At 44.0% G+C, this 26,897-nt stretch overlaps 1 protein-coding gene across 2 annotated transcripts; it reads right to left on the reverse strand.

The window, feature by feature from the left end:
- Positions 1–493: 493 nt before the first annotated feature.
- TOP3B (DNA topoisomerase III beta) lies at positions 494–14,345 on the reverse strand. Of its 2 annotated transcripts, none has more exons than XM_031592843.2 (17): positions 13,909–14,345; positions 12,900–13,031; positions 11,818–11,924; positions 11,060–11,134; positions 9,946–10,142; positions 9,373–9,529; positions 8,161–8,274; positions 7,160–7,250; positions 6,694–6,848; positions 6,356–6,461; positions 5,310–5,456; positions 4,401–4,574; positions 3,511–3,639; positions 3,112–3,261; positions 2,596–2,696; positions 2,140–2,341; positions 494–1,136 (listed from the first exon to the last, which is right to left on the reverse strand). In XM_031592843.2, the coding sequence occupies exons 1-17, from the start codon at positions 13,976–13,978 to the stop codon at positions 655–657; spliced, it is 2,589 nt and encodes an 862-aa protein (XP_031448703.2). In that variant the 5' UTR covers positions 13,979–14,345; the 3' UTR covers positions 494–654. The 2 variants fall into 2 exon arrangements, with proteins under 2 accessions (XP_031448703.2, XP_090008752.1); XM_090152626.1 differs by having other exon boundaries at positions 13,760–14,345.
- Between the last annotated feature and the right edge of the window lie 12,552 nt (positions 14,346–26,897).

Raw genomic sequence — 26,897 nt, forward strand, 5'->3', positions numbered from 1 at the left:
GGCCGGACGGGGCGGCGCTGCGCCCGCGGGGCGGACAGGAGCCCGGCCGGCGGCTCCGCGCGCGGGTAGCGGCGCGTCCCGGCGGGGGGCTTCCAGCACGCGCCCCCAGCGGCACCTCTTGGCTCGGGACGCAGCCGCAGGGTTCCTCTCCCTCGCAGAACAGGCTTGTGGCGGTCCCCGGGCAGAACGGAACGCTTCCCGAGAGGAGGAGCGAGGCAAGGAGCGAGGCAGAAGCACCGGCTGCGGTTCGGTGCGCTGACGCTGCGGCTCCTCGCCCTCCCCTCCTCACGCCGCCGTCGGCGCCGCTCGCCCTCCCGCCCCCTCCTCGCACCGCCTGCCTCCCGCTCCTCCAAACCAGCGCAGCGCTCTGAAAAGAAAGAATGAGCGGTCAGTGCTTTTACATTTCGTAGTTAAGAACTGAACGAATCAGATACGCAGCCGTAGTTACAGGGCGAGGTGACGCCGAGCAGCACCAGCCCCACACAGACACGGCTCCTATCGGACGTCTTTCTCTTCCTTTTACATAACCATCAAATCTAAAATCTGTATTTTGATGCTACGTCCACCTGGCACCAACTAGTTAGGAAACAGTGACAGCAAGAGAAACAAATTTTTTATAAGAAGTTTACTTATTTATTTTGCATTGTGTGACCATTATACAAAGTAAGCAGCCAGAGCTGCCATTTTGTCCTTGGGTTTCTTTGGGTTGGGTCTTCCCCCAGGCCTCCGCCCTTTTCCCCTTCCTCGACCTTGCCTTTTTCCTTGTCCGCCACGGTGCATGGGGTGCCTCATGGCTGCGTGTTTCAGCTCCACCAGGTCTTGAAACACAGGGTCACAGAATACACAGCCTGAATGCTGGGTCTCATCACCAGGTAGAGGAGATTTGGCTTTGTTGAAATCTACGTCCACAAGAGCGGCGTCACACAAATCGCAGGTCTCTGGCGACACTCGGACTTTGTGGGCATTCTCAAAGAAGTGCACAATCACGTTGCATTTGTTGCAGGCCATCTTCCACTTGGGACCTGACGTTGAGTCTAGCACCAGAACTCCATTCTCACATTCAACACACTGCCCAATTCCAAGCATGCTAAGAGAATGCTGGCACGTGGGGTGGGTGCACTCATTACAGCCCATTCCTGGTGGAAGAAGAGTGAAATCCTACCACTGTGGAATCCTCTGTATCACCACTGCTCAGTTTGCAGAAAGTGAGACACAGAACCGAAAGACAGCTTAGTACGTTACGGATTTTCTAAACCACTGCACAACAGAACATAGCTCCAAAAGGGGACCTTGTCTTCTCACTTCTTCAGGATAACCCCTTGCTCCCAACTCTACAATGACTCCTAGACAATGCCACTGTACAGCACATAGACTTTGGATATATGAAGTGTTGAAAAAAACATACACTTTCAACTACATGTATGACTCCTAATTGCTATTCACAGTTACACTGTATGCTGTTAGCATAAGACATTTTTAATTAGAAGACAGTAATAAAAAAAAAGATGCCAGAAAGCTTCTGCCACTCATTCAAAGCCTCCAAGTGTTACCTTAAATAGCTTTGGATCTCACAGTTACTATACTAACTGCTATACTATTTTTGCCCCTTCTTGTATCCTTCAATAATTTCTAACATACCATCTATATCCCTGTATCAAAATACAGTTCTCCCCCTCTCAGGCCTATCCTTAATCTATAGTCTCATCCATATAATAATGTTAGAAAGGTCACCTTTATGCATGTAGATCAGTTAATATTGTATTTTCTTCATAAAATCTGTTGTGGTTTATTCAACATTCTGAGTAAGAGTTTTCCTAAAAACTTTAAGACATGGCTGTGTGACCAACAGTAAAGTGTTTCTCCAGATGCTCCACGTCAGCCCTTTTAGAAAAAGATGGATTCAAAAAATGGCTAATTGCAACATCTGAATTCATGCCCAAAATGCTGCTATTTCAAAAGCACCTTTCACTAAACTCCAGGAACACTGAAGTAAGAACAATGGTTCAAAGCACACCAGCCTCTCTCTTCTGTCTTGTAGCAAATGTAGTAACAGCAGCCTCTCATATTCAAGAAAATGCAGAGGGAACTACAAAGAAAACTAACATTTGAGCTAAACCCCCTGCATTTTATTTATTTTACCTTTTTTCATGTCCCTGAAGGGAGGATGGTTGTAACAGTACGGACAGAGTGGGTAGCTCTTTCCTCTGGATCCAGACGACCACAGCACCAGCTCAAAGTCATCAAGGGGGCAACGTAACTCTTTGTAGAGCTTAATTGTACCATTCTGCGGGAGACTGTAGGTATCATCACAGTGAGAGCAGTGCAGACGACTTGGTTTGGCCTGGAAAGAGAATGCAAATCTTCAGAACATTTGTATGGCCAGCAGGGTTCAAAACTTGCAGGAAATCCAGCAGTGACCACTCTCTGATTTGTACTGCATAGAAAAACTGCATCAGGCTTCACCCTTTCCCCTCCTCCCCATGAAGTGCTTTCTTAACAACAACATTTGAATCCACATTCAATAATGACAAGGGGGTTTCTAATCCCCGCTCCCCAGCAAGTGAAATTTAAAATCCAAACACAATGTGAACTTACCTGAATGTATTTCATAAAACGATGGCATTTGCCACAGCGGGAAAGAGGTTTACCCGTGGCAGCTAAGGGCGAAAATGACACTTCCATCAGCTCATCCATACCTGGAGAAAAAGAAATTCCATCTGTGTTACAATTCTTCCCATAGGAGGAAACTTTGCACAATACTATCTACAGGAACAGCAAAGACGTAGTGGGAATTAAAGCGGTTTACTCACAATAGCTTCCTTGTTCAGGATTTTTTTTTTTTTAATTTATTATTTTGCAATAAGCATCCACAAACGCAGTAGGGTAAATACTTCAGCTCGTTTGAAGCTTTTCACCACTACACAGTTAGAAAATAAATTTTAAGTGGAATTTTGGAGACATGATCAAATTTCCTTTGTAAAGCAACAGTCCTGGCACAACTTTCAGTGAGCCTAAAACCCTAAAAGCAACCTCATTTGAAAGTACTTACTAGTAATGTCTTTACAACAATTAAGTAGTTGTTGTACGTGTGAAATTCCTTACAATTTTTACCTGCAATAGAATCCACAAAATAGTGAAATTTTCTTTTGAAGATGTCAAGGGTATGCTCCAGGACTTGGTGGTAATTTGCTTTTCCCAGAGCTATCAAGTTGAGTTGCTTCTCCACAGCACTGCGGATTGTAGGAAGAACTAATTCTGCATCTACCAGAAAAAACAAAGACAGTAGCAACAGAGAAGCAGCAACAGTAGACCAAAAACAGAGGTAAGAAACTGCCCATATATAAACTGATATCAAAATTAAATTTAAATTTTTACAGATTTTAGAATTAGTGATGCTTTCCTAGAGGTATCTTTTCAGACAAACATTATTTATACAAGGACAAAAGCCCCTGACTTACTGAAGGGGACAAAAGGTAAGAGGATGAATTTGGAGAAGAGCATTTAACTGACCTATTTTGTAATAACCATGAACCAGAACAATTCCAAGGTTTGTAGGCTTTAGTCTTCGACCACTCTCCACTGTGACATAGTTTCGCTGGCAAATGTTGTTGATGTGAACTGGAATACTTGCATCAGTTCCTGCCACACAAAGGAAGACAAAATAATCCATCAAAGTTTTCACTGAATTACTAACTTCTGACTTCTCTGGTTTTATGTCATATTATAGCACTTCTGAGACAGCTTTTTGCTAATACCCACTTTCCAGTGGATAATATCTGTATTAACATGTATGTTCCTCTGCAGTTCTGAGAAGGCTGAAACACATGTTTTAACCTTAATCCTTTCACCTCTTCCAAGGAATTAGTGATGGAAGGAAGCTATTCTCACAATCACTTATTCTGGAAAAATACCGTGGAAAAAAAATACTGTGTTTGTTTGGACTGAACATGTTTATGAAAACGTATTGAAGGAAGCAAGTCAGATTGAAAAAGAAAAATAATACTGTGAAAAATTATATAATAAAATATTTAAAGACTATTGCAGCCAGCAAAACTGAAGCAAGCTGTAAAGACAAAAAACCATTGCTAACAACTGGAGGTACATTCTTCCACGCAATAGCTCTCTATGACACAGAAGTGACAAGGAGAGATTTTTGATTTTGCTTTGGTCAGAAACTGGGCATAAAGATAAAATGAACAAAATATGGGGAAAGCAGAATCTACCACACACTAAGAGGTGAGACAGGCATTGTGGTTTGATGGGAAAGAGATCATGTCTGGACTTACTCAAATGAATACTGAAAGGTTATTACCAACAGAGAAAGTTCAGAGAGGTGATTCAGACCCTTTGCCCTCTTAGTAGATGTATTACAGGATAATGTACGTTAAGCAGGTTCCTACCAATGCCATGCTTTTCCATCAATGTGATGAGTTCCGCTTCTGTCAGGTAGTCAGGAGGACTGGTTTGCATTTCCAGCAATTTTATTTCCCCAACTGGAAAGAGATCTCCTTTTTCACAGCAAGGAAGGCTCTCTTCTAATGGGATGCTGTGCCAAGGCATAATTTCTGTGAACCCTGGAGGTAAAAATAATGAGAGCTTATCTTCACAGCTTTCAAAAGGCCAAGACTCCTATTTCTGATTTTAACATAGGCTACACAATGCACATCAAAGTTGAGAGGCTGTTTGCCATTCCCTGCAGACAATATTTGAAATACTGTATCAAGAGATGGGATCTCTCACTGCATCAAAGCTGTTCTGTGGAAAATTGGGTCCAGCTGATATATGGAGAGGAAAAAAAAAACTGCAGAAAAAGAAAAAAACAACCATGGCTTTCCTCAAATGAAAGCATAGTGCCAAAAGTCTTACCAAATGGATGGGAAGAGTCTCTTAAAAAGAAAATGCAAATACTAAGTTGTATTAATCTAACAGATGACTGGGACAGCTTGCGGTGAACATTTCACTGAGGGTACTACAGTCCTTTTCCTGAAGCTCAAGGAAATAATTTTAAAAAAATCAGCCCTTGTATAATACAAATTACAAAAGGCATTTACAGCCTGAAAAAAAGACTGGTCTTTACACTGGTAAGTGTGGCATTAAAACTTTGAGACTACTACATGGGAAGTACGTCCTTTTCTAGGGTAACAGAAATGAAATGAAGACAAAGATTCAGTCCTTGTGATCTTAATAAGCTCCAGGAAAAAGTCTTAAATTTGACTTGCCTCCAAAACTTCACTTTTTATATGTATTTAATGCATGAATTGGTAAAATAATAAACTGTAGCTAACTACTTACTCCCTGGTTAGTCTTACCTGGTGAAGTTACCACTTTTCCAACACAGCTAAAACGTTCAGGGCCAATACTGAAGGAAATGTTGGTTTGTAGGTACTTGCAATCAGCACTCACAGTGGCAATAAAATGCCTAGTTATGTACTCATACAGTCGCCATCCATCTCCACCTGAGGATAAACAATATCTTAATCCCACAAATAAGTCTTGCAGCACTACATAAAATTTGCACTAAAAGATATCAGATTTCCACAGAAGCCACAGGGAAAACTGGTACCCAAGAGAAAATAAGATTCAAAAGTCCATCCACCTTCCCCTTTAAGATTTCCTACCCATAAAATCATGCGTTAGAATCCTGTGCTACACTGTTGTTTTTTTTTTTAAATATGTTATCAACCAGGTTGCCTGACAAACTAGCACAGCACAGACAAGAGCTACATGCAGCTTCCTTAATCACAATATATAGCTAGGAAATCAAATAGCAGAGGTTACATTGCTATAAACACAAACTAAGCTTCTAAGTATCAGTCTTGCAGATTTCTTCCTACTGTGTATAAAGAAGTTTTAGATAGCCATTCAGCAAGCTATATGGTTACTCAAAGTCTTAACATACTTCAGTATCAGAGTTGATTTCACTGATAACTGAAAAATCAGGATTTACCAGTTTTCTACAATAATCTTAGTTATTCCTAATAAACAACACAACACATTCAGTATACTTCCTTATAATTTTCAAATCTCTCTTCAACAGGTCATGGCAATAGAGTCAGATCTTACATTTTAACATAATGAAAACAAACCATAGAGGAAAAAAAATTAAACTCAGCTTAAGTCTGAATTTCAAGCAGAAATATTTAATAAAGTTTCAGCACTTGGAAGCCATTACAGGGCAAAGAGTTTTGATCTTTGCTGTTATTAGAAGTTTAACTTAAGGCAAAGTTTGCTCTCTCTCTCTCCAGTTCTTGCAATTCAGACTTTACACTAAAACCCAGAGCCTTTTAGCATGGCTCCCAAACCTTCAGGAACAGATTTCCTCAGAGCGTTCTAAAACTATTCAATTTGTCTATACCTAATTCTACTTCTGTTGCAGCTTTCATTGGAGTGATGGGAGGATGGTCCCCTGCATCATGGCCTTTCCTTGGACGATTGATGCCTTCTGATAGCAATGCTTTTACCTGGGTGAAGGAAAAGAGAGAAAACAGGCTGAAGTGGATAGCAGGTCTCTACTATCAGGTTAAAAGTTTTTTTGAGATCAAATCCGTAACTACAATATCTGTAAGTAAAAGCAATTACAGATATTTGTTGTTTGCAGAGAGCTACAGATCAAGACATACCAGGTGAGATGTTCTAAAACACAGACTAGAGAATCATCTGTAGAACAGTAGAGGTGTTGCTTTACGTACTCACCGTTTCTGCCCAGTAAGGATTATTAGCTTGCTGTCTCAAGCATCCTTTCAAGTCAAAGTTTTCTGGATAATGGGTAGTTTCTGTTCGAGGGTAGCTAATATAACCCTGTGTATAAAGACGCTCTGCTATTTGCATGGCATGTTGTGGACCCATTCCTGGGATGGCACAGGAGAGAACAAAATCATACAGCAATCTGTAGATGGCTTTGGTTGCTGAGTCTTAAAGCATACCTTATCAAAACATTTCAATTAATTATAAATTACAGCTTGTCCTTTCTGTAAGACTTTTGCCACCTCGATCTGACCCAGCATTTCTGACATGCTTTCTAAACTTGTTTCCCAAAAGTGATACACTGTAGGGAGAGGAAACTTATCAAAATGTATTTTATATGGGCTTGATTATTTCAGCCAAGAATCCAAAGTATTTTGCTCTAAATCAGTGTGAAAATCTAAACTTTTACACGTACCTAAAGCAGCACTGGCCACTCGTAGCATTTCTACCGTGTTCAGAGCCAGTGGTCTCTGCTTCACCTTCTCTTTTTTACTCACAGATTCTACCTAGAAAATAGCATTTTTCCAGTAAAAGTTTTGAAGTTTGGTAACTGATAAATGTATAATTACCATTTTGACTAAAATCATGTGGCATACCTAACATTACCTGCTTTTGTCATATCTGTTCTAATTTTTTTTTCCTTAGAACAGTAACCATCAAATCTGGTGGAAATCTGACTGGAGGCAGTCTTACCAAATGCAGAAGGTACAGCCCTAGGGCCCCTTCACACTATGGACTAGATCAGACCTACCACTGGTTATGCAGAAAAGTAGCTTATTGCTTATCTTCCCCTCCCATTTAGCTCAGCAGCACATTCGTCAGTGCTACAAGGATGTAGTGCTCAATCCAAGTCATGGTCCCTAAATATAGGGATCTAGATTTTTAGACTTCACACAGCCTCTGAACGTTGGTAGCTGTAAACACTTAAATCCCAACACACTGTCAAACAAGTATTGAACAGAACAGAACTACAAATTAGTTGGCTATAAGACTGCACCATACACAATTAAAAATTTAACTGCAGGAATGTTGTTACATAAGTAAATAAATTCTGATCTCTGCAGTGCCCTTTGCAAAATAAGAGGTCTGCTCAGAGTTCTGAACTGTTTCCTCAGCAAGTGCAGCAATGAAGATTGCTAATTCCTATCATGAATGATGATCATTTCCAAAGCCAATATTAAGAAGGGGCTTCTGCTGAGATGACCATACATTAGTGCAACACAAACTACAATCAAGAACCTTTTGCTTATCCTTTATACAAAGTTGAATTGAATAAAAAAGATACAGATTATATTTCATAACCTTCTTCACCAAAAGCACACACACAAAAAAACACCAATATACAGTAGATGAACTATTAATTGGTATTTTCTTTATGTGAAATATGCTCTAGCAACACCTAGTAAATACTTCTACCTTTGCTTCTTTCGCCGTCTTTGTTATATTTAGGAACATTTGAGCAATCTCACGATCAAATACCCGCACTCTATCCCAATCCAAAGTGAGAGAACTTTCTTTTTCAGGGTTCACCTAGTTGATGAAAAAACAAACAACAACAAATTAATTCCCACCAACACTATTAATAAAAGTGCAGAATGCACTTTTCCAACAATAATCCAGAAAGTAAACCCTAGTAATAGATGTTCTACAAGTGCTCCAAGCACGCAGCTGTACTCATGTTCCAGTGGCTTTTGAGAAAGAGAGTAATTTGAGTTCAGGAGAATGACTGGAATTATTCTTGCAGTTAACTGAAATTCTATGCTTATTTTTAATACTTGGAATAGTTAAGGCAAAAAGGGCAGAAATTCAAAGTTTATCATTTTGACTTAGCAAAATTAATTCTTTGCATTAAAAATAAAGTGTACAGAGGCCACATCCCAAGTCCCACCTACAAAAATAAATATGAACTAATCAATGTGTGTGCATGAAATGCCCTGAAAACAGGCATCAAATACTTCCTAGCACAATATACATAAATGAGATATATCAAAAAACAGATGAGAGTAGACACTGAATTTCATCTTTTTTCTTTTTAAATTTTAAAATCTAAAAATGGCAACTTCTTACCATTTATCTTCTATTTATTAACACAATCCCCGTCATCACAAAAGTAAAACCACATTGGTTTGTTCTCCAAGCTTGGACAGCAGCAAGGCTATAAAACTGCCATAAGCTGCCAAAGCATTCAGAGGACTCAGCATCAACACAATGAACATTTTATTTACTTTAGAATTCCAATATTCAGCAATGCCAATGCTTGCTGGCAGACAAATTAATTCTTGGATTCAAATTAACACCACAGTTGGTCCAAGGACACCAGGGAACAATAACAAGCCATTTTAAGTAGTCTTTCTGGCTGAGTCTAAGCTTAGATGGTTAGCACTGAAGAATTCTTACAAGCAGCATACAATAACCACTTGAACACAGAACTGACATCATCAAATCTGCTCTAGAGAGAGTGGTGACACACATGTGAACTGACAGAAAATACACAAGTAAATTGGAGGCATTGTGAATTCTTGTCAGCAGCTACAAATTTATGAATGGACAAAATGAAAATATTAAGTGCATTTCTTTGTATCTAAGAAGGAAAACAGGTTTTAATCAAACAAGTAACACAAGGCTTACTTTAGCTTGCAGCACCCAGTAAGTCTCAGGCTTGAATGACTGGATTTTGTCGTGCCTTTCAACACAAAATCCAAGTGTTGGTGTTTGACATGGCCCGAAAGAGATAAGGGAGCTGTCTAAATTTCCATATTTCCCCTGAAAATACTTGGTCTGAAATCTTAAGGGAAAGATAAAATATAGCAACAAACATATTAATATCCTCATTCCCATGCAAAGAAACAATTTTCAGGAACTTTTCCAGATATGTATGAATAATTTGCTAAGTCACTCAGGTGTATATATTAAAAAAAAAAAAAAGGTATTTTCAGAAACATCAAGTCTTAAAGCTACAGAAGTTAGAATTCTGCTTACTCCCAAGGAAATGTGAGAGGAAGACAAAATAAGAATATACCATATCTGCTGACATTATTTTCTCTAACTCAGTTAAAGCCATAACACATTTTTTCACTTTACAGCATAAAATTGCTTGCTTTGGTACTCAGTAGAGTTAGCTACTACAGCTCTGAGGCATATTTTGCAGACAGGACAGTATTCCTGAACCTTTCATAAACCATCTGCAATCTATGCTGTCACCTTGTAAACGCACAGCCAATTCTGAGATCCAGCTCCTGGCGGGCATCCACTGAAAGGGCTTCATTACGATTGGGTTCTCCCAAATGATTCATGGCATTGCAGATGTCTGTGTCAGTAATAGAACTGAATTTAGCTCTATAAATTGTCCTTTCGGTGCTAGGAGGTTTGTTCATAACAGGAAGAACAGCATCAAGAACCTAATGAGGATCAGAAGCAGATTTTATAAGTAACTGAAAGCTCAGGACTTAAGTCAGTTCTTTTCTCTGGAGAAAAAAACGAACCAAACCCTTCCCACAAAACACCTGCTGATGTGTAACCCATTCAGTAAGATTTCATGCCAGTACATAAACTGATAAGAACAGTATTTGTCTGTACACTAAGAAGCATATTAAGAATTAGAAAAAAATGAAAGATTCGTATATCAAACAGCAACTGCTGGAAGTGAAACACTATTCTTAGCTCAGAGCAAGGAGTTTCACTACTGTAGCTGCTGTACTGTGAATATCTGATGAATATGTATCAGTTTCTACCTAGGTTGCCAAGGCAAAGTAATGAAATAGTGGCATTTAAAGAACTTAAATACTTGATAAAATGTGCTTCTTTAAACAAGAGTTTTTGTTTCTTTAAACAAAATAGTTTTCATATAGACTTCTGGGAACAGGACTTTTTTTTTTTTTTAAAGTCTCTGTACACCACAAAGTTTTAGTTCTATCTCTTTAACGTACAGAGTCCAAACTCCTGCTGTAAGCCAACATTTACAAGCAGTCTCTATGCTCAGAAGTGTCTTATCTAGGCTAGGCTAATAGAAATTAATTTTATAAGGATGGCAAAATAACTACACCAGCTGAGAAACATTGATTCTGACAGAAAGCACTGATACATTTCAACATTTAAGAGATCTTATTATTCCTCTCTGATGTGCAACATCAACAAAATCAATTACACTCTTTGACTGACATCTTATGAATTCAAAACCATGAGCTTTTCCACCAAGGTTCCCTATGCTTTTAAATTTTTATTTAACTTAGTTTGAATATTACCATGCATCCAAAGAACAACATACTGATAGTACCTCATGCTACAGATTAATACATTATGGTATTAGAAATCTTACTTCAAAACAGATGTTTTCTCCCTCCTTATCACAATCCAACCACAAGACAATGCAATCACAGCCTCTTCCCTCCACCTGTAAGAGAAATTAGCACAGTTACCAGCAACTCAGACAAAAAATCTCTTCAACAATTGTATAGCTTTTGTTTCTGTTTTAAAGCTCTAAAGACTGATGCAGTTTATTTGGTGCAAAAAGAGTTGAAAGAAGAAAGCAAAGTAACAAGAAAACAGAATATAATTATAGAATGGTTTAAGAGAAAAGAAAGATGTGCTTCACAGAACCAAAAATCTGCCTACATCCTTTCTGAAAAAAATACATATATCAGCATGGATGGCCCTACAGTAGTGGAAGGCTCCTGACTCCTGCCCCACACTGTATGCATGATCTTGAGCCCAGTCCCTTTCCCTTCCTGTGTCTTAATTCTCACATCATTAAATCAAACAAGCAAAAAAAAAAAAAAAAAAAGATCAAGAACCACTTTTCTAGCTCATAAAGATGCCAGGAAATCTAAACTTATCCAACAGATAATCAGTCTTACACCAAACACCTTCTTTCCAGAAAGAGTATTATTTTGAAAAAGGATCCAAATTATCGCTTTCCTCCCAGAGAAGCGCATGTGAGAAAAGACTAACAGAGATATTTTGAGGGAGCCATTTACAGGCTAGACCTTCCATGTGCTGTTAGAAGCCAAACACGTACCCAGTACATGTAGGGATTGTTTTGACACGAATCTCAAATACATTTTGTAAGAGGAATACCTGTAAAAACTTCACCATGGTCAGTTTGGGATTCGCTTCTTTCTTTTCTGTGGGAGCTTTGCTAAAAAGTTCTGCTGGATCCACCTTGTCCCAGCTGTTGTATTTTCCTGAAAAGCAGAAGTGCATTAAAGTAGAGCTGTAAATAAACATTAAAAACCCCAGAACAATAGTTTGGCTTTCAAACTTTGTGTTGGAAAGCCTTCTATCCTAATGCATCTTGCTTTACTGGATCTCAAGTGACCTCTTAACTCCGTGTGATCTGCAGCTGTAATTCTGAGACACGACAGACAGAATTTAAAGAGACGTACTACACATCTTTCAGAAATGTTAATGTGAGCTATTAAAAAGCCTCCTGTTCCTGCAATCAGTTATCAGGCCAGGGCTAGGGAGCGATTTTTCCTGGTTTTCACAGTGCACATAAGAGGTGCACTCTTTTACCATTACTCATGGCCAGCTATGTCACAGCCCTATTATGCTGTGAAGCATCCTGTATCACCACCTTCTCATATCAGTGCATTTGTTCATTTCCCTTTCTCAAAAATAACTGTTCATAAAATTGTTTAACGATTATATGACACTGTACTCCCCAAAGCACTGTATAACTAACTCAGAATTTAGTCCCAAAACTTGTGAGGCAGTTAGCATTAAAGGAAACAGAGCACTCCCATGAGTCATTCAGTACTTCAAAGCAAGACGACAGGTTTCGCTGCACAAGAGCCTAACCATATCTCTATTCTGCAGTACCATACTATGGTGCTATAGAGAATATCCCTTTGGTCTCTGCATTCCTTAACTACCTTTCATCCAAAGTACCAAAACATTTTTAATAGTTGGCAAATTAAGACTTATAATATAATTCAGGTATTACAGATGTATTGCACACCCACAGTCACACAACAGGGCAGCCAGGGGGCCAGAAACAGCACTTTAAAACTGATGACACAAGCAATATTGTCAAACTCCCTTCTGCTCTAGTTCTCTTTAATGCTTTTCCTGAAGAAAACACCATACATGGAAATAATCAAGTCCTTGAAAATTTTACAAGCTGTATCAGTTAAAGCACTCAACAAACAGACAGATACCTATGAAATCCAAAGTCATGACATGACCACACACAGATGTCATCTTGAAATGGGCACTCTGCCCTATAAACGACCCCGTGTACTCATGCACAGAGCATGCACCATTCAGCCCCTTGCGAGAGGACATGTTTCCTGTGAGAATAATAACACAATTAACAACCAAATACAAATAAAAAGTAATAAAAAAACAACTAGTGAAACAATCATTATTCTTTCATAATTACACCCCCTTTTCTCTAGACCAGACAACTAGGATCTTCCTGATCATAAAATTCTCTTTGATCAAGGTTTTGCTCCAATTATTGTTTTAAACTTTTTTCTGTCATAGTTCATTTTCAGTTGAAACTATCCAGAATCTCCTTTATCTTCCCCCACCAGGACCACAGAATGGCTTGCATTGAAGGGACCTCAGGGATCATCAAGCTCCAAGAGATCCTTAAGCAAATACAGTTGGTTTTCTGTTATCCACATCATTTATAGAATATTTACCGTTGCTTCAGAAATTCCCAGACACCAGTTCACTACTTGACTGACATTTTCCAGAAACTGTATGCACTAACACAACTGCAGCCATACAAAAGAGAACCACAGAACGGGTTGGGTTGGAAAGGACCTCAAAGATTATCTTGTTCCAATGTCCCTGACACAGACAGGGGTGCCAACCACTACAGCAGGCACTAGATCAGGCTGCCCAGAGGTAACAAAAACAGATTTCGTGATTCTCAAGTTGAAGAAATATCAGCACATCAAAATACACAGAACAAACAAAATGAGGCACCACTCAGTAATCTCACGAACGGGCAGCTGCCCCAAGCCACTATTCCAGTGCCTGCTACCCCAGAGACAACCAAGTTTGCCACCTGGCTATCTCTTGACCTCACTGCTCCCGCACAGATCTCAAACGCTGCCAGCGGGGCTCTGCGCAGACCACGTCCATTTCCTCAGCAGGGCAGTGCCTCCATTCTGCCGCCGCCAAAACAGGACGAAACCGAGCCGCTTCCATTCCTACCCCTCGAGAGGATCTTGGCGATGGACTGCGCCAGGGAGGGCTTCTCCGCCACCATCAGCACAGTCCTCATCGTGGGCTGCCGAGACACGAACTGACACGGCACAGCGGTTCGGTTTCGCGGAGCCCACGGCACTCCGCTCAGGGGTGAAAGCTCGTTCTCAGCCTGGAGAGAGAGGGAACACGGGAGCGCGCTGCGCAGCCGCCCCAGCAACCACGCATCACACGAGCACGCAGCCAGAACCCGCCGCTCCGCAGGGCAGCCCGCAGCTTCACGGCGGGAAACGGCTCCAGCGGGCGCCCCGGGGAACGGCCCGAGCCCGGGGTCGGACGGAGGCTGAGAAGAGCAGCGCCGGAGCTCCCCGCCGAGCCGAAACACCTCCCAGCCCCGCACTCAGCGAGCGGCCATAGCGCCCGCTCGCACTTCCGGGGCACGGCGCCGGAAGTCGGGGGCGCTGCGGCGCCTTCCGTCCCGCCCGCTGCGCCGGCGCCCCCTGGCAGTGTGGAGGAGTGACGGCGAGCCGCGGCCCCGCTCCCTGCGTGCGGCCCCGGGAGCGCTCTGCCTGCCCCGCCCCGCCCCGCCCCGCGCGGGTCCCGCGGCCCGCAGCGCTCCGCTCGGGAACGGGCGGCCACCGCGCAGAGAGCGGAGCGGAGCGGAACTTGCGGCACCGCCACGCGTCCGGAACGAACGGAACGGATTCGTCTTTGGTCGGATTAGTGACATCGTTAGATCTACAGGTTACTAGGGAAGGAAACAACACAGGCATCTTTATTCTTGGCAAAAGCAAAGCCGAGAGTTGCTAAAACAAATGTGTTCTTCAGTGCCTGGTTCCCTTTGACATCTGGGGAACATCTGGAACAATCAGTATGCAAGTGAACACAAAGCCTCCAGAGATGTCACAGGCATATTTTCAATTTCCTCTACGATAAGCCCGCTACAAAACCCACCATCTCTCTTCCTTTTTTCGCACCCCGCAGTTGCTCTGTCCCCTCTCTGGAGGCGTCTCATGCCCGCTGTGCTCGCGGGCACACGGAGCTGCCCAGCTTTCCGAGCGGTTTCGGCCGCAGGACGTTACAGCAAACGGTGCCTCCCGGCAGCGAGGCGCAGGTCTGCCTCCTCCCGAAGATGCAGAGCGGGACGGGGCGGCCTGCACGCCCGTTAACAAAGTGATGCTGATTAAGGGTCAATTCCCGGATCAGAACAGGGACAGGGTGTGCGGCGCTGCCCTACGTGCCCGTTTCCTCCGCCCCGCTGCATCGCTCCATCTCCGCAGCCACCACCGCGGCCGGAGATCCTCGCCAGCAGCTGCCCCACTGCCGCTTTCGGCTGCTCGGGTGCAGGTGAAGGTTTGCCGCCACCAAAAACTCCGCCGGCACCCCGGCCACCCTCTGCACGCCCATACACACAGGTTCTCTTCGGCAACACCCAGCGTGCCAGGACCACGGGCGGTGGGCGCAGACCGAACGTGTTCCCCGCGACCGTCGCGAAGCGCTCCCCGTGCTGCGCGGCAGCTGGAAAGGCTCGGAGCGCAAAGTCGCCGCGGAAGGACTCGGCCCGCCGTGCTGCAGCCGGCGCTGCGCCGCGTCCATCCCGCGGGACGGAGCGCTTCCCCGCCAGGGAGCGGTGGCGGCGCGGGGTCGGGGCTGCTCGGCCTGGGCCGGGCCGGGGGGGCTCGGAGCCGGCGCCCACCTCAGCCAGGACACGGCCTGGAAAACATCTGCGGGCCGGGACCGCCTTGCCCTCGCTGCTGCCTGTACAGCCCTGTTTTCCTGTTTCGCCGTTTGTCCTGGGTCGTTTCGGCGGATGTTATTTCAGCGGCGAAAGCCCTCGTGCTGACATCCGTGCCGCGTCGGCAGAGCTTGCGCCGTGCCTGGAGCCTTGGGCTCCGCGTCTCTGAACGACTTCGGTCGTAACGCCTCGGTGCCTGGAGCTCCCGGGCTTGGGCAGCGGCTCCCCTCATTCGGGGGTGTTCAACAGATCTTTAAAATAAAGCTTATTTTAATTGCAAGGTGGGAAAAGCTGCAGAAGTACCAACTGTTGCGGAGAGCAGTCACTCCTATTTTCACTTCTCTTGGCTCATTCCTGACCTTAGGGTAACTTTGCCCTGTTTGTTTCCAAACACACTTGAAGAGATGGTCATGAAATTAATAAGTATCGACAGGAGGATCAGGCAGGCAGAAACACATCTGGAAGGATGCCATAGACATCAGAAATGATGGAAATGCAGGTGATGAAAAAACTGTTTTTCTTCTTTTTTGGAACTAATAAAGAACTATGAGGCCACAAAAATGTGCTTGAAATCTCAAGCACAGGTCTGGTCTCCAGATACTTCAGAGATGGGAAGCAGGAGATAGAGTCAACTGCATACAGAGAAATAATAGCTCTCAAAGTACTTTGGGATGAAGCAAAAGTTATGTGTTCCTTATAAGAAATTAAAAAAAAAAGAAAGAAAGAATAATAGAAGGGAGAGGAGAAGGAAGGAGGTGGATGCTGGCTGCAATAGGATATTCTTACTTTCTGGACACACACACACACACACATGACATCTCGTAGGATCTCGATCCAATTTTTCCCTTTGTTAGCAGTCTCTTATTCAAAGAGAAATGGAAAAGCCCACAGATAACCAAAGCTCTGTGTTAGAAAATACTCAGGCTTCAATCCCATACATATCCAGTGTGTGTTTGCCAGTTCGTGCAGTACTGGTGAGGCAGAAAGGCTCACCTACTGACATGGTAGGGGAACATGTCACGTTAAAGAGACTGTGGAGATAAAAGTGCCCATTTATCATCTGAAGCATTACTTCTCATTTAAGGCTTTCTTAAAATTGATGGAAAGGATCTGTGTGAATGGGAATGGATCCACAGGGATGAAACAAGAGAAACTAAACACACATACTGTGTTCAGGTTTGGTCTTGCACCAGCCTCTATGTTCCAGCCCAATTTGGGCACTGACAATAAACCAAAGTTCAGGTTGGATAATCCCTCTCCAAATGCAGTCTGCAATAAGAAAACAAAACAGTAACAGAAACAAAGCAAAAACAATCAAAAGCAACGTGGTGGTGGCCATCTGAAATCCATACCCCACATCCCGTGCGTGTGTGTAACTGCACTGCAGACCTGAGGGTACACCTATAAGAGACGCAGACCTCAGTGCAGACCTCAGCTATTTTCATGTGGTTATTTGCAAATTGATGCAGTACAGCCACGTTGCCACAAAGGCCCCATCTCCAAGCCAGGAGCTGAGATCAGGGAAGTGCAGCTCATGTGGGAGCCTATCTGAGCAGAAAGATCTGCACAGGTTGCATTCTCACCGCGTTGGTGCAGACATGCTCTGAGATCACCTCCCATCAGCAGGCTCGGCGTGCTTCCCATCTCTGGACAGCCTGTCCTCCCAGAGGAGGTAACGTTGTCTGCATGTCACATCAGGGAAGTCACTGTCACAGGGACACTGACGTGCAAGCTCTCCAAGAGCTGATCTACCTTCCAAACTCCTGCACTGTGACCAGCTCCTCATCCCCCACCCTGAGGACCCACTACGGCTGCCCACGCTCCCTTATCCTGGGTCCAAGCCCAGGCTGATAAATGCCCTAGGTTGCTTGCAGTCGCACATCTCTGCTCCATGTCCCACACGTATATGCTCACTGTGTTCCCAGCTGTAACACTTAGCACGGAGACATGCAGGTTGCCCTGATAACAACCTAATGCTGGTCTGGCAGAACAGACTTACATGTGCTCTGGCTACAGTCAAATATATTTGCAATTTTAAAGACCTTTTTCAAACAAATCAATCTTAGATACCAATATACCTTGACAGAACCAACATTTGGATGTGAGCAAATATGTGTTTTATAATTCAGAACCATACAGGCAGGTTCAGACAGTCTTGTAAAGTCTGCTGTATGCCTAATTACTCACATCTCTGCTTTCCAAGTGTCTGAGCTGTGTAAATTAGGGGTGAGGTAAATTCTTTGCTGTCACTTTGCAGAAACTTCAGCTGTTTGTTTAGTTTTGGTTTTTGTTTATAATTGGGTTTGGAAATTGGGATGTCTGCTTTGAGTTGGGTTGAACTCTCAGTACCAAGAGCTCTGCCTGCTGACCCCATTTGGAGCAAACCAAAAGTTCATTTTTGCCTGAGTTGTACATCCTGCTCCATCCGAGCTGGGGCAGAAAACATAACTGCACTGTTGTGTTCTAGCCTTTCATCCTTTCTCTGTCCCACACCTCTGAAGTTAAAATGACCCAAAGAACCATAGGTGCACTGCTCTTTGTTCAGAGAAATCACTGACCTCCCCTCACATCCAGGTCCTTGCCCAGGTTGCTGTAGCTGTGAAAAAGCTGGAGAACCAGCCTTAGAAAAAATGAAGACATCTTGTAACCAGAAAGCTCTCAGAACACTGTTCATCAGTACTGCATTTTTTTAGATAAGAGACTTCTAAAGCCTCTTCCTTGCTCTGCCTATGGCTGTCATCTGTTCTAGTAACAAATTTCTGCCTTGGAGCTGTGGGGTTGCTGTTTCACTGGTTGTGACCCTGGCCTTTGAGCTGTGAGTCAGTAGTATTATACATTTTGAGCTAACATCCATGCTTGTGCTGAAGTCCACATTGCATCTCCACTGTTTGGATGCTGCTGTGGCTCTGGACCCAGGCCACAGCTCTCTTGCCATGAGCTCCAGCAGCGCTGCAGCCAGCAGTGGGCACACAGCAGCAGGGAAGGAGCCAGCTCAGTCCTTGGGTGTTAGCAAACCCCGTCCCTCTCTCCTACAGGAGACCAGCATATGCCTCATTCTTCACAATTAGAAGTAAAAATAAAATAAAATCAAAAAGAACACAAGTGGGTAGAAATGCTGTAGAGAGGAAGGAGCTGGCACCTCTGTGAATCAGGCCCAGTTAAGACCATTACAATGAAAATCTCTTTTACTCAAGCTTTACTCCTAAGCCCACCTGGACAGCAAGGGCCGTACACCTCCCATTCAGACTACCTTCAATGAGTTTGTTAGCCCAGAAATAACATCAATCAGCAATTGTTTTTGAGGTAGGGAAGTAACTTGACAGATTCTTTCAAAGGAGAATTAGGTTCCTAATTATCTGTGACCTTGCGTGTTTCAGAATCATTATGGCCATTACAGGACATCACTTGTCTGTACTTTGACTGTTCCTGCTTCCTTTGCATTCCTCGGCATTTTCCTATTGATTTTCAAAGAAGCTGATGGGGTCACACTTTGACGAATCCTCAGTACCTCCAGCAGCTCATAACCAGAGTGTGGGATGAAAAGCCGTATATTGCAGGAGCGGATAAACTTGGAGCCCTGAGCTGCCATCTGGGAGACAGAGACAAAACAGCACCCACGCTGCATCGGGATGGGCTTGCGTGTTAGGGCAAAGGCCTGAAAAATGGTCTGGGACCCTGCTGGGATAACTCAGCTTCCTGGGATCCTCCTGATAGAGCAGCAGTCGGGCACAGAGTCTGTGTTTGCTGGATTTCCCAATTGCTGTTTGCAGGCACTCGGTGGGAGCAGAGCTGTAGCTGCTAGGATGAAATGTGAACAAAGCGGAGAGCTTTACGCGGTGACAGGGTGCTGCGACTGCTCCTGTCTGAGCATTCTGAAATTGCATTCCTCTTTGCAATTTGATAGCTCCAGAGGTATTTTAATGCACAGCCTGCTGCCATCATTGTATCACCTGAAGCTGATGAGAGAGGGGCTGGATGAGCCAGTGGCAACATGGCATTCTGCACATATATGAACGAGGAACTGGGGCTGAAATCAAAGAGCAGCCAGCTGTCAAGAACATTTCCATGGGAAGCTCCTGAGGTCATTTTTCCAGTTTTCAAAATAACTCTTAACATCTCTGCAGAACTATCAGGGAGGTACGGTGTCAGAGACGCTCCACTTTAGGCCTCTGTGGGTGAAGTGACAGAAGGGGTTAACTGGGAAAGGGGACCAGGAATCCTGGAGACATTTTCAGATACCTGGGGTACCTTCGGCTCCACAGCTCTGACCTCTGACTCTCAAAGTTTATCAGCACATTCACTAATCAGAGGTGTTTAATGGAACAGCCACATGGATTCCTGGCATTCTTGAAACGTTATAACCCTGTCAGTTGTACGAAGACGAAAAGTCTCTCACTTTTGAACTCGATAGAGTTTGCACTGTCTTAGAATCCTTTGATAAATACTTGCTGCATTTCTTACCTCGCTGCTCTAATCTGCGCAAGGTCATCCAGAAAAAAAAAAAAAGGTTTTATTCTGTGGGCATTCATCACTTCAGTGGATCAAATCAATGTTTTCTCGAACTGTGGAATGGAAAAAAAAAACATTGTGTGCCTTGTTCAGGAAAGCCAGCAGGTAGAACTTTGTTTTTCATGTTACATGCATCATTTTTGTGTTCTTGGTCCGTAAAAAACAAATGTCAAATACGCTTTTCCACAAATCTCTCTCACGTTACTTAATTATCTCATTCAAGGACCCAAAGGTTTTTATCAACAGAGTCCACGTGGGTGTTCTTCCTTCTCAGCTCACACTGGAGAGCTTCAGCACAAAGCTCTGGATCCAGTTACCAGCAGGGAGCCAAGCCTGGCTGGAGGAATGTGTGACCCAGACCTTGCCCAGAATTTAAATGGACCTACATTCACATGGGCTGAGATGCCCAGGTCACTTCTAAAAATTAAACTAGATTTTGGCAATCACTGTGGGCACTTTTTAAAATTTAATTCAAGTCCAGAATACATACATACATACATACATATATATGTACACACAGCATCAATGTTCATGTAAGAGAGCTTGCATTTCGAGCAAGAAATATTTGTGTCAAATTGTTGGTAAATGAGCTCCATAGAAAGGAAGCCTTGCTGGCACAAGATTGTCTGGGGAAGCAGACTTAACGGTCGGTGTAAGGAAGCCTTGTCATAGGGGTCCTGGCATAACAGGCAAGAAAGGATCCGGGAAGTACTGGGAGCTAACGGGTGAGCTGGCTGTTGTCTCCACTGCAAAGCTTTAAAAGCAAACAGATCACATAATTTATGAATGACTTCACAGGAAGGCTCACATTTATCCCAAAAGGCTATGCCTCAGTGTAGCAGACCTTCCAGCACACTTTCCAGGTGTCTCTTCCATTTTTGACTTCATTTGATTACTCCTAGCCCTGTTCTTCTACCATTTTTCCTAACGCACCCTGTGTATTCTCTGATCCCCCATCTGCTGGCAGATTGTGCAGCCAAGCTTCAGGCACTTATTTTGAGGTGGACAAAGCAAGAGCCTGACCATTCCCAGGGCAGGGGAAAAGCATACACAAAGAAGATCAGTTCCTGCACGCGGTGGGGCTCAGGTGCTGCTGCAAAGACAAACACCAAGCAAAACCATGTCACTCGTGGGCCAGTCTAACCTCACCTGTCGCTCCACATGCATCATCTCCACCTCTTGGCTTTTACCTGGTGCTGAGAGCTGCTGAGCACTGGGGATATGTTGAACAAAGCACTTCCCAGAGGCACACAGGCAGGCAGCAGCTCGCAGGCAGTGCAGCAGGAACCTGGTGTTAGCACAGAGCTGGGCTCAGATCCTAGGAGGTATTCTGTACCAGTGCTTGGAACATCTTGCTCTTCTTGTTACCTCTCCTGACCCAGCAAATGAGGGGCAGGATAGGAGCAATTTTTGTATCTAGGTCAGATCTTAATCTTTTCTTCCCCCTTTACTACAGAATCACTCCCTCCGGTTTCCTCTCAGCTCCTTTCAGGTTTGCCTTTCAACTGGTGATGAAAATTTTCTGTAATTCTTTCCCTCTGCCCTCTTCAGCCCAGGGAAGAACCATTTGTACTGAACAGGATGTCATTTTTCTTCATTTTCTTTCACTTTTCTTTTTCCTCTTTCCTCCGTACTCCTGTGTCTGACTGATGTTATACAAGGACATATTTAAAACCACAGAAATATAGAAGCACCCATGCAAGCCAGATTCTTCTGCAGAAGGCAGCTGAGGACCCACTGATGTAAAAGTTAGATAAACTCTGTGCTAGTGAGACTCACTTATCTGCCTCCAGCCTCATGTTCCTTTGGTCCATGAGGCCGTGGAATAACACTCCATAGATACTCATGTCACAAATGCTTTCTGCATAGTCTCCAGCGCTAGCTCCTCTGAGGATGTGCCATTCTTCCTCTGGTCTAAGATCCAGTGCTTTGCCACAGTCTAGGAGTCCAATCCTTACCAGCATTTATATCTGTATTTTCAGCTCTCCCATTAGCATCCTTCAGAAGGAATCCCAGCAGTCATTTTGGTCTGGAGTTCACACTTTGGTTGGAACCTGAACCAAGGCCAAAGGCCAGCAGCAGCCACACCGAGACCTGCTGCACACCCCACACGCACAGCCCTCTGCCTTCCCCTCGCAGACCCGGATTTCCTCGAGCAAGTTCTGCCCTTCTGACAGGGGCTGCACATTGCACACTTAGTAATGCTGGGAAACTACTGGGATTTATTCCTCCACATCTGTTCCCTCCTCCCCTTGTTCTTCCTTTTAGGGAAGTGGCAGGAAAGCAAGCTAGAAAGTGTTTGAAACCTGCCAGCCTCTTGGAGGCTGAAACATTTTCCACTTCCAAGAACGTTACTGGCTTAAGACTGTAGGGCAAATTGCTCTTTAAGGCGAAGATCATGAATCGCTAATGTGTCTGTGTGCCTCCTAAGGCTGCAGGTTATATTGGCTGCTGGTGAAAGTTTAATCATCCAAGCTTAAGTGAACAATTTAGCTGAAGAGAACAGCTGGTTTCACGCTTCACCGACTGAAATGCTGAGCCACGAGGCTCCCCGCTCACTGTGCCCTGGACACGGCTTGCTCTCCACGTGTCCACTTGTGCCTGCTGCTTGGAGTCCTGAGCGCGGTCCTCTCGGAGCTGCGAGAGCCTGAGGTTGACAGGCTGACAGCTGGGGCCTTTGGTCACTGCCCCAGCAGCACCACCCCCAGCCTGTGATCTCCGCAGGCTCCCACAGGAGCGGCTCTGGCTCAGGGCTGCTCGCTGGGCTCTGCGTCTCCATCCCCTGCACACTGCTCCCGCTTTTGCTCCTTGGATGAGAAGTTATTTTTGGCTCTGTTTTACAGTATTAAATATTAGCTCTAGGCTTTCCCCTCTGCACTGCGTAATCCTTTTCTGTGTGGGTTTTTATATATTGTTCTTTTGACATTATCACTATCGCATATTAATAAATTAAACTTTTAGTTCATGCTACTCTCATGGGCCAACATATATTGCTAGGGGATGAAAAGAAGGGATTAAACTGACTTAAGATGTTCTGCTCTTGTATCATGCTGCAGAAGATGCGGAAGAAGAATCAGGGATTTTTCTTGGCTCTGTATCATTATATTAATAGCAAAATTGTGGGGTCATAATTTTTATTACACTCTTTTAATAAGCTATTGATGTAGTCACACTTTACACCGATGGGGAAAATATCATTATGCTGGAATTGTAACACTGAGTGTTCACAAAGCATTAGGAGAACAAGCCTTCACGTGACACTGAAAGAAGTTTTAGCAAGCCTAGGGAGGAAGAGAAGGTTTGAAATAGGAAGAAAAAAAAAAGAATAAAAGTACGTCTGAACATTACTGCCTGGGCTTTGTGAGTTAGTAATTAGCACAGCAACTGGGGAGCTGCTGCCACAGGCTGAACTCCCTGCCAGGAGCATATGTGGGTGCCTGCTGTGATGCCACTTACAGTCAACAAGCTCCCATAATAAGAATGCACAGGAGAAAAACCCCTGGAGTCTACAGCTTATGCTGAGGTTTCGACGCTTATGTCACATCTCTGTCTTACTACCACGTACAGTGCTGAGTTGTACAGAACTTGAGTGAAGAATGAAGCGGTGTCATACACAAGTGCCTCATCAGCCAGCTCCAAAACAAGCAAAAGCCTAGAGGTGACCAGAAGATTTGCTTTAAGATGGAGGTAGAAGGGATTAAACACTACAGAAATCCCCCAAAAGAAGAGAATTATAGGGTTGAAAGTTGGAGGTGGAAGGGAAGAAAGCTCCGAGGCACGCAGCTGCTCCACGTCAACTCCAGCACACGTCCAGCCCTGGCTGAGCCACCTCCAGCTCAGCACTAAAAAACCAGCAGCCAAAGGCATGTGCTTCCCCAGAAGGCCCACGCAGTGTCAGGCTGCTGCAGGGCGCCTGCTAGAGCAGGCACCTCATCCTGAGCACATCTGGCAGCCCTTTCAGCCATCCTTACTGCCTGCTCCTTTCTTGCTCAGGCACCCAACGGCACAGCCCTGTGCCCGTTCTGATGATACGTTTTGTCCATGGCTTCAAGACTGCCTGCACATCAGATGCTCCTGTGGCCTCGGGGTCTTACAATGCCTGAGATATTTACATTGCTGCAAGTCATATTTGTCCACCTGAAGGCCCCCCATGTTTTCTTTAACTATCGTTACGACTGTTTTGTATCTGGTGGCACTCCAGACGTGACGAGCTTGTTGCTAATATTAAAAGAAGTCAGTTCCTTGCTCTGGAAATCTCAGAGAGACCAAGAAACTGTTGCCTTAACTGTTTTGCTGTTGCCACCAGCCCCGTGCTGAGATACATGCAGGTTCTGCAGAGATCTTTCCATCCCAGCTCCAAACAGTGACTCCTGGGTTATGATTCCTGCTTGAAGCCCTGTCAAATGTGTCTTAATTTGTTAACGGTTTTGCTCCATTAGGCTGAGTCTGCTAAAAGGCTGTAAAAAGTAATAGTCCATTTGTGAGTTTACAGCTATTAGCTACAAGCGTTAATTCATGTGAAAAAAAAAACAAAAAAAAAAAACAAGACAAAAAAAAAAAACCAACCACCACTATGCACCTACATACATTCAGCCAGCAATGAAGTAGAGGGGATTAGGCAGTGGGTGAGGAAATTATTCCCACTGTAGATCTGGTGCATGTTCATCTGCTAACAGTCACTCTTCCCACTCCAAGATAAGAAGTAATAACTTCTTGGTTTTAATCACACTGTCAGTTCTAATTGCTTTACAGACAACATCATGGGGTGTGTAATTGGCCCTTTTAGCTTCTCCGTCTTAACAGTGTGACTACTCAGGAGAGGGAAACATTCTCAGCCCCTTCAAAAGCGAAAATACACCAGTCACAGTGCATGGGAAACGAGCCTTCTGGTGTCTCCACAAGTCAGGGTGTACCTGCAGGGCAGCCGCAGGCAGGGCGACCTCACCAAGCACTTCTCTGCCCAGGTAGTCCCCTGAACCCTAAGTACTGGTGATACATTTACTACCCAGAGCACAATTCTGCCAAACTGAAACCCAGCAGAGGTACCACAAGAACACGGCCTTCTCTGGTCTTGTAGGCAAAAGAATGGTAGTCTTAAGAGACAGTTCATAACTGTACTGTTTTTCAGGACGTCACAGACTGAGAGCTCAGCATCCCACTGCTGCAGCTCAAAAACATTGCAGAACCGTGTCAAGAAAAAGCCCCAGCCCAGCAAAGTGTGTGCTCTGCGTGCACACAGCTCCACTTGTGTGGAAGCCAGCTGACTTGGGACTGCGAAGAATTTTCTAGCTTTCTGCATCAGCTCTGTAGCAATAAGAAATTTTTGCCTGCCTTTAGCAAAATAAACATGGCTGTGAAGATAAGATGAATAGGAAAACAAAAGAACTTATCATAGCTAAACCAAGACTCAAGTGAGACCACATGGAATGGGAAGCTGAGAAAAGAAAAATATTAGAAAAATGCAGATTGTATTTAGTGAAACAAGATCGTGAAAGTCAGTGCAAAGCCAGTGGAGGAAGGGGAAATACTCTGAGAGAAATTCAATGTTTTCTCAAGAGCTGTATGTGCTGCATACCCACAGATGAATAAAAGGCTCCAGTAGAAACTGAACAAGATGTGGAGAGAGGCTGAGCTCAATGCTGATCAACACTGCAGCCTTGTTCAAGTAGGAAGCTGCAAAAGCAACCGTGCTTTGACTGTTTCAAGACATTAACAAAGTAATATTTCTCCACCTAAGGCCCTCCCACAGAGCAGCTGGATTCCCAGGCAGATGTGAGAGGAGCAGGGAAGGAGAGTTTCCCTCTGCCAGCCCCTATAAAACTTCTAGGCATTTCTGTCGGGGTCAGGGAGACCGAATTCACTCGCTGTCCTTATTCCAGCCCAGCTAGGAAGCACGTCCTGCCTGCTGAAGGCCGCACTGCAGCATCTGCACTCCCTGCAGGGCCTCAGCTCTTGAGGAGCAGCACTGCAAACCATGATGTTGCTCCTGTGCCAGGCGGGTGGCTGAGCTCAGGGCGGCTGATGCCACCAATTCCAAATCTGAAAACGTTTGTGAAGCAATGCCAGTTTCCATAGGATACCAAGTATACTAACAGTCTGCCAGAATTTGTTGTCCTGTGTTCAAAAATGGCAGTGTTCTTAGTTGATTTATATTGATTAGATGGCAATTCTCTGTACAAAGGTCTTTGGAAGGAATAAAATCAAATAAATCAAAAATAAAGCCACAAGGAAACAAAAAACAAAGTAATATATATGCAAGAATCTCACACTACATCACACAGAAAAGAGAAAGCTCAGGAGAGCTTAACTTTGGCTATCTGATATGCAGAAGCAGGAGACATGAAATCCTATTCTAGCATTTATTTGGAGAAATGTTTCTATGCCTTAAGGAAACTGTTCTCCCCAAACTCAATGAGAGTGGTGACAACAGGACCCATTTTGTGCCATGCTGATTCTCAGAAGCATCTGTTTTTCCACCTGCTTCGTGATCAGGTGTACACAGACACTGTGGCATCTTCTACCATATCAAGTTTGCCCTGGTTAATACTGTTCTGTGAATATTTCAGTCAATATGTAGTCATTGAAAAAGAAAGAACAACAACAACAACAAACCAAACATATCTGCTTGCTCCAAACTTCTTGCAAACTCTTGAATGAGTTTAAAGAGAGTAACTTCTAAGCACGTTTTCTCTAAATTCCGCCTTGCTTGCAATGCATCACACAAAAATGCACTTCAGGAGAGTTCTCCACAATG

Source organism: Phasianus colchicus, chromosome 18, assembly GCF_987193195.1.
Source record: "Phasianus colchicus chromosome 18, bPhaCol1.hap1.1, whole genome shotgun sequence".
Taxonomy (NCBI): domain Eukaryota; kingdom Metazoa; phylum Chordata; class Aves; order Galliformes; family Phasianidae; genus Phasianus; species Phasianus colchicus.

Coding starts and splice junctions, on each gene's coding strand:
- TOP3B (XM_031592843.2), bottom strand. CDS start 13,978: ATGAGGACTGTGCTGATGGTGGCGGAGAAGCCCTCCCTGGCGCAGTCC. Junction 5,457..6,355: donor TGCAACAGAAGTAGAATTAG/GTATAGACAAAT, acceptor GTTTATCCTCAG/GTGGAGATGGATGGCGACTG. Junction 1,137..2,139: donor CTTCAGGGACATGAAAAAAG/GTAAAATAAATA, acceptor TTCTTCCACCAG/GAATGGGCTGTAATGAGTGC.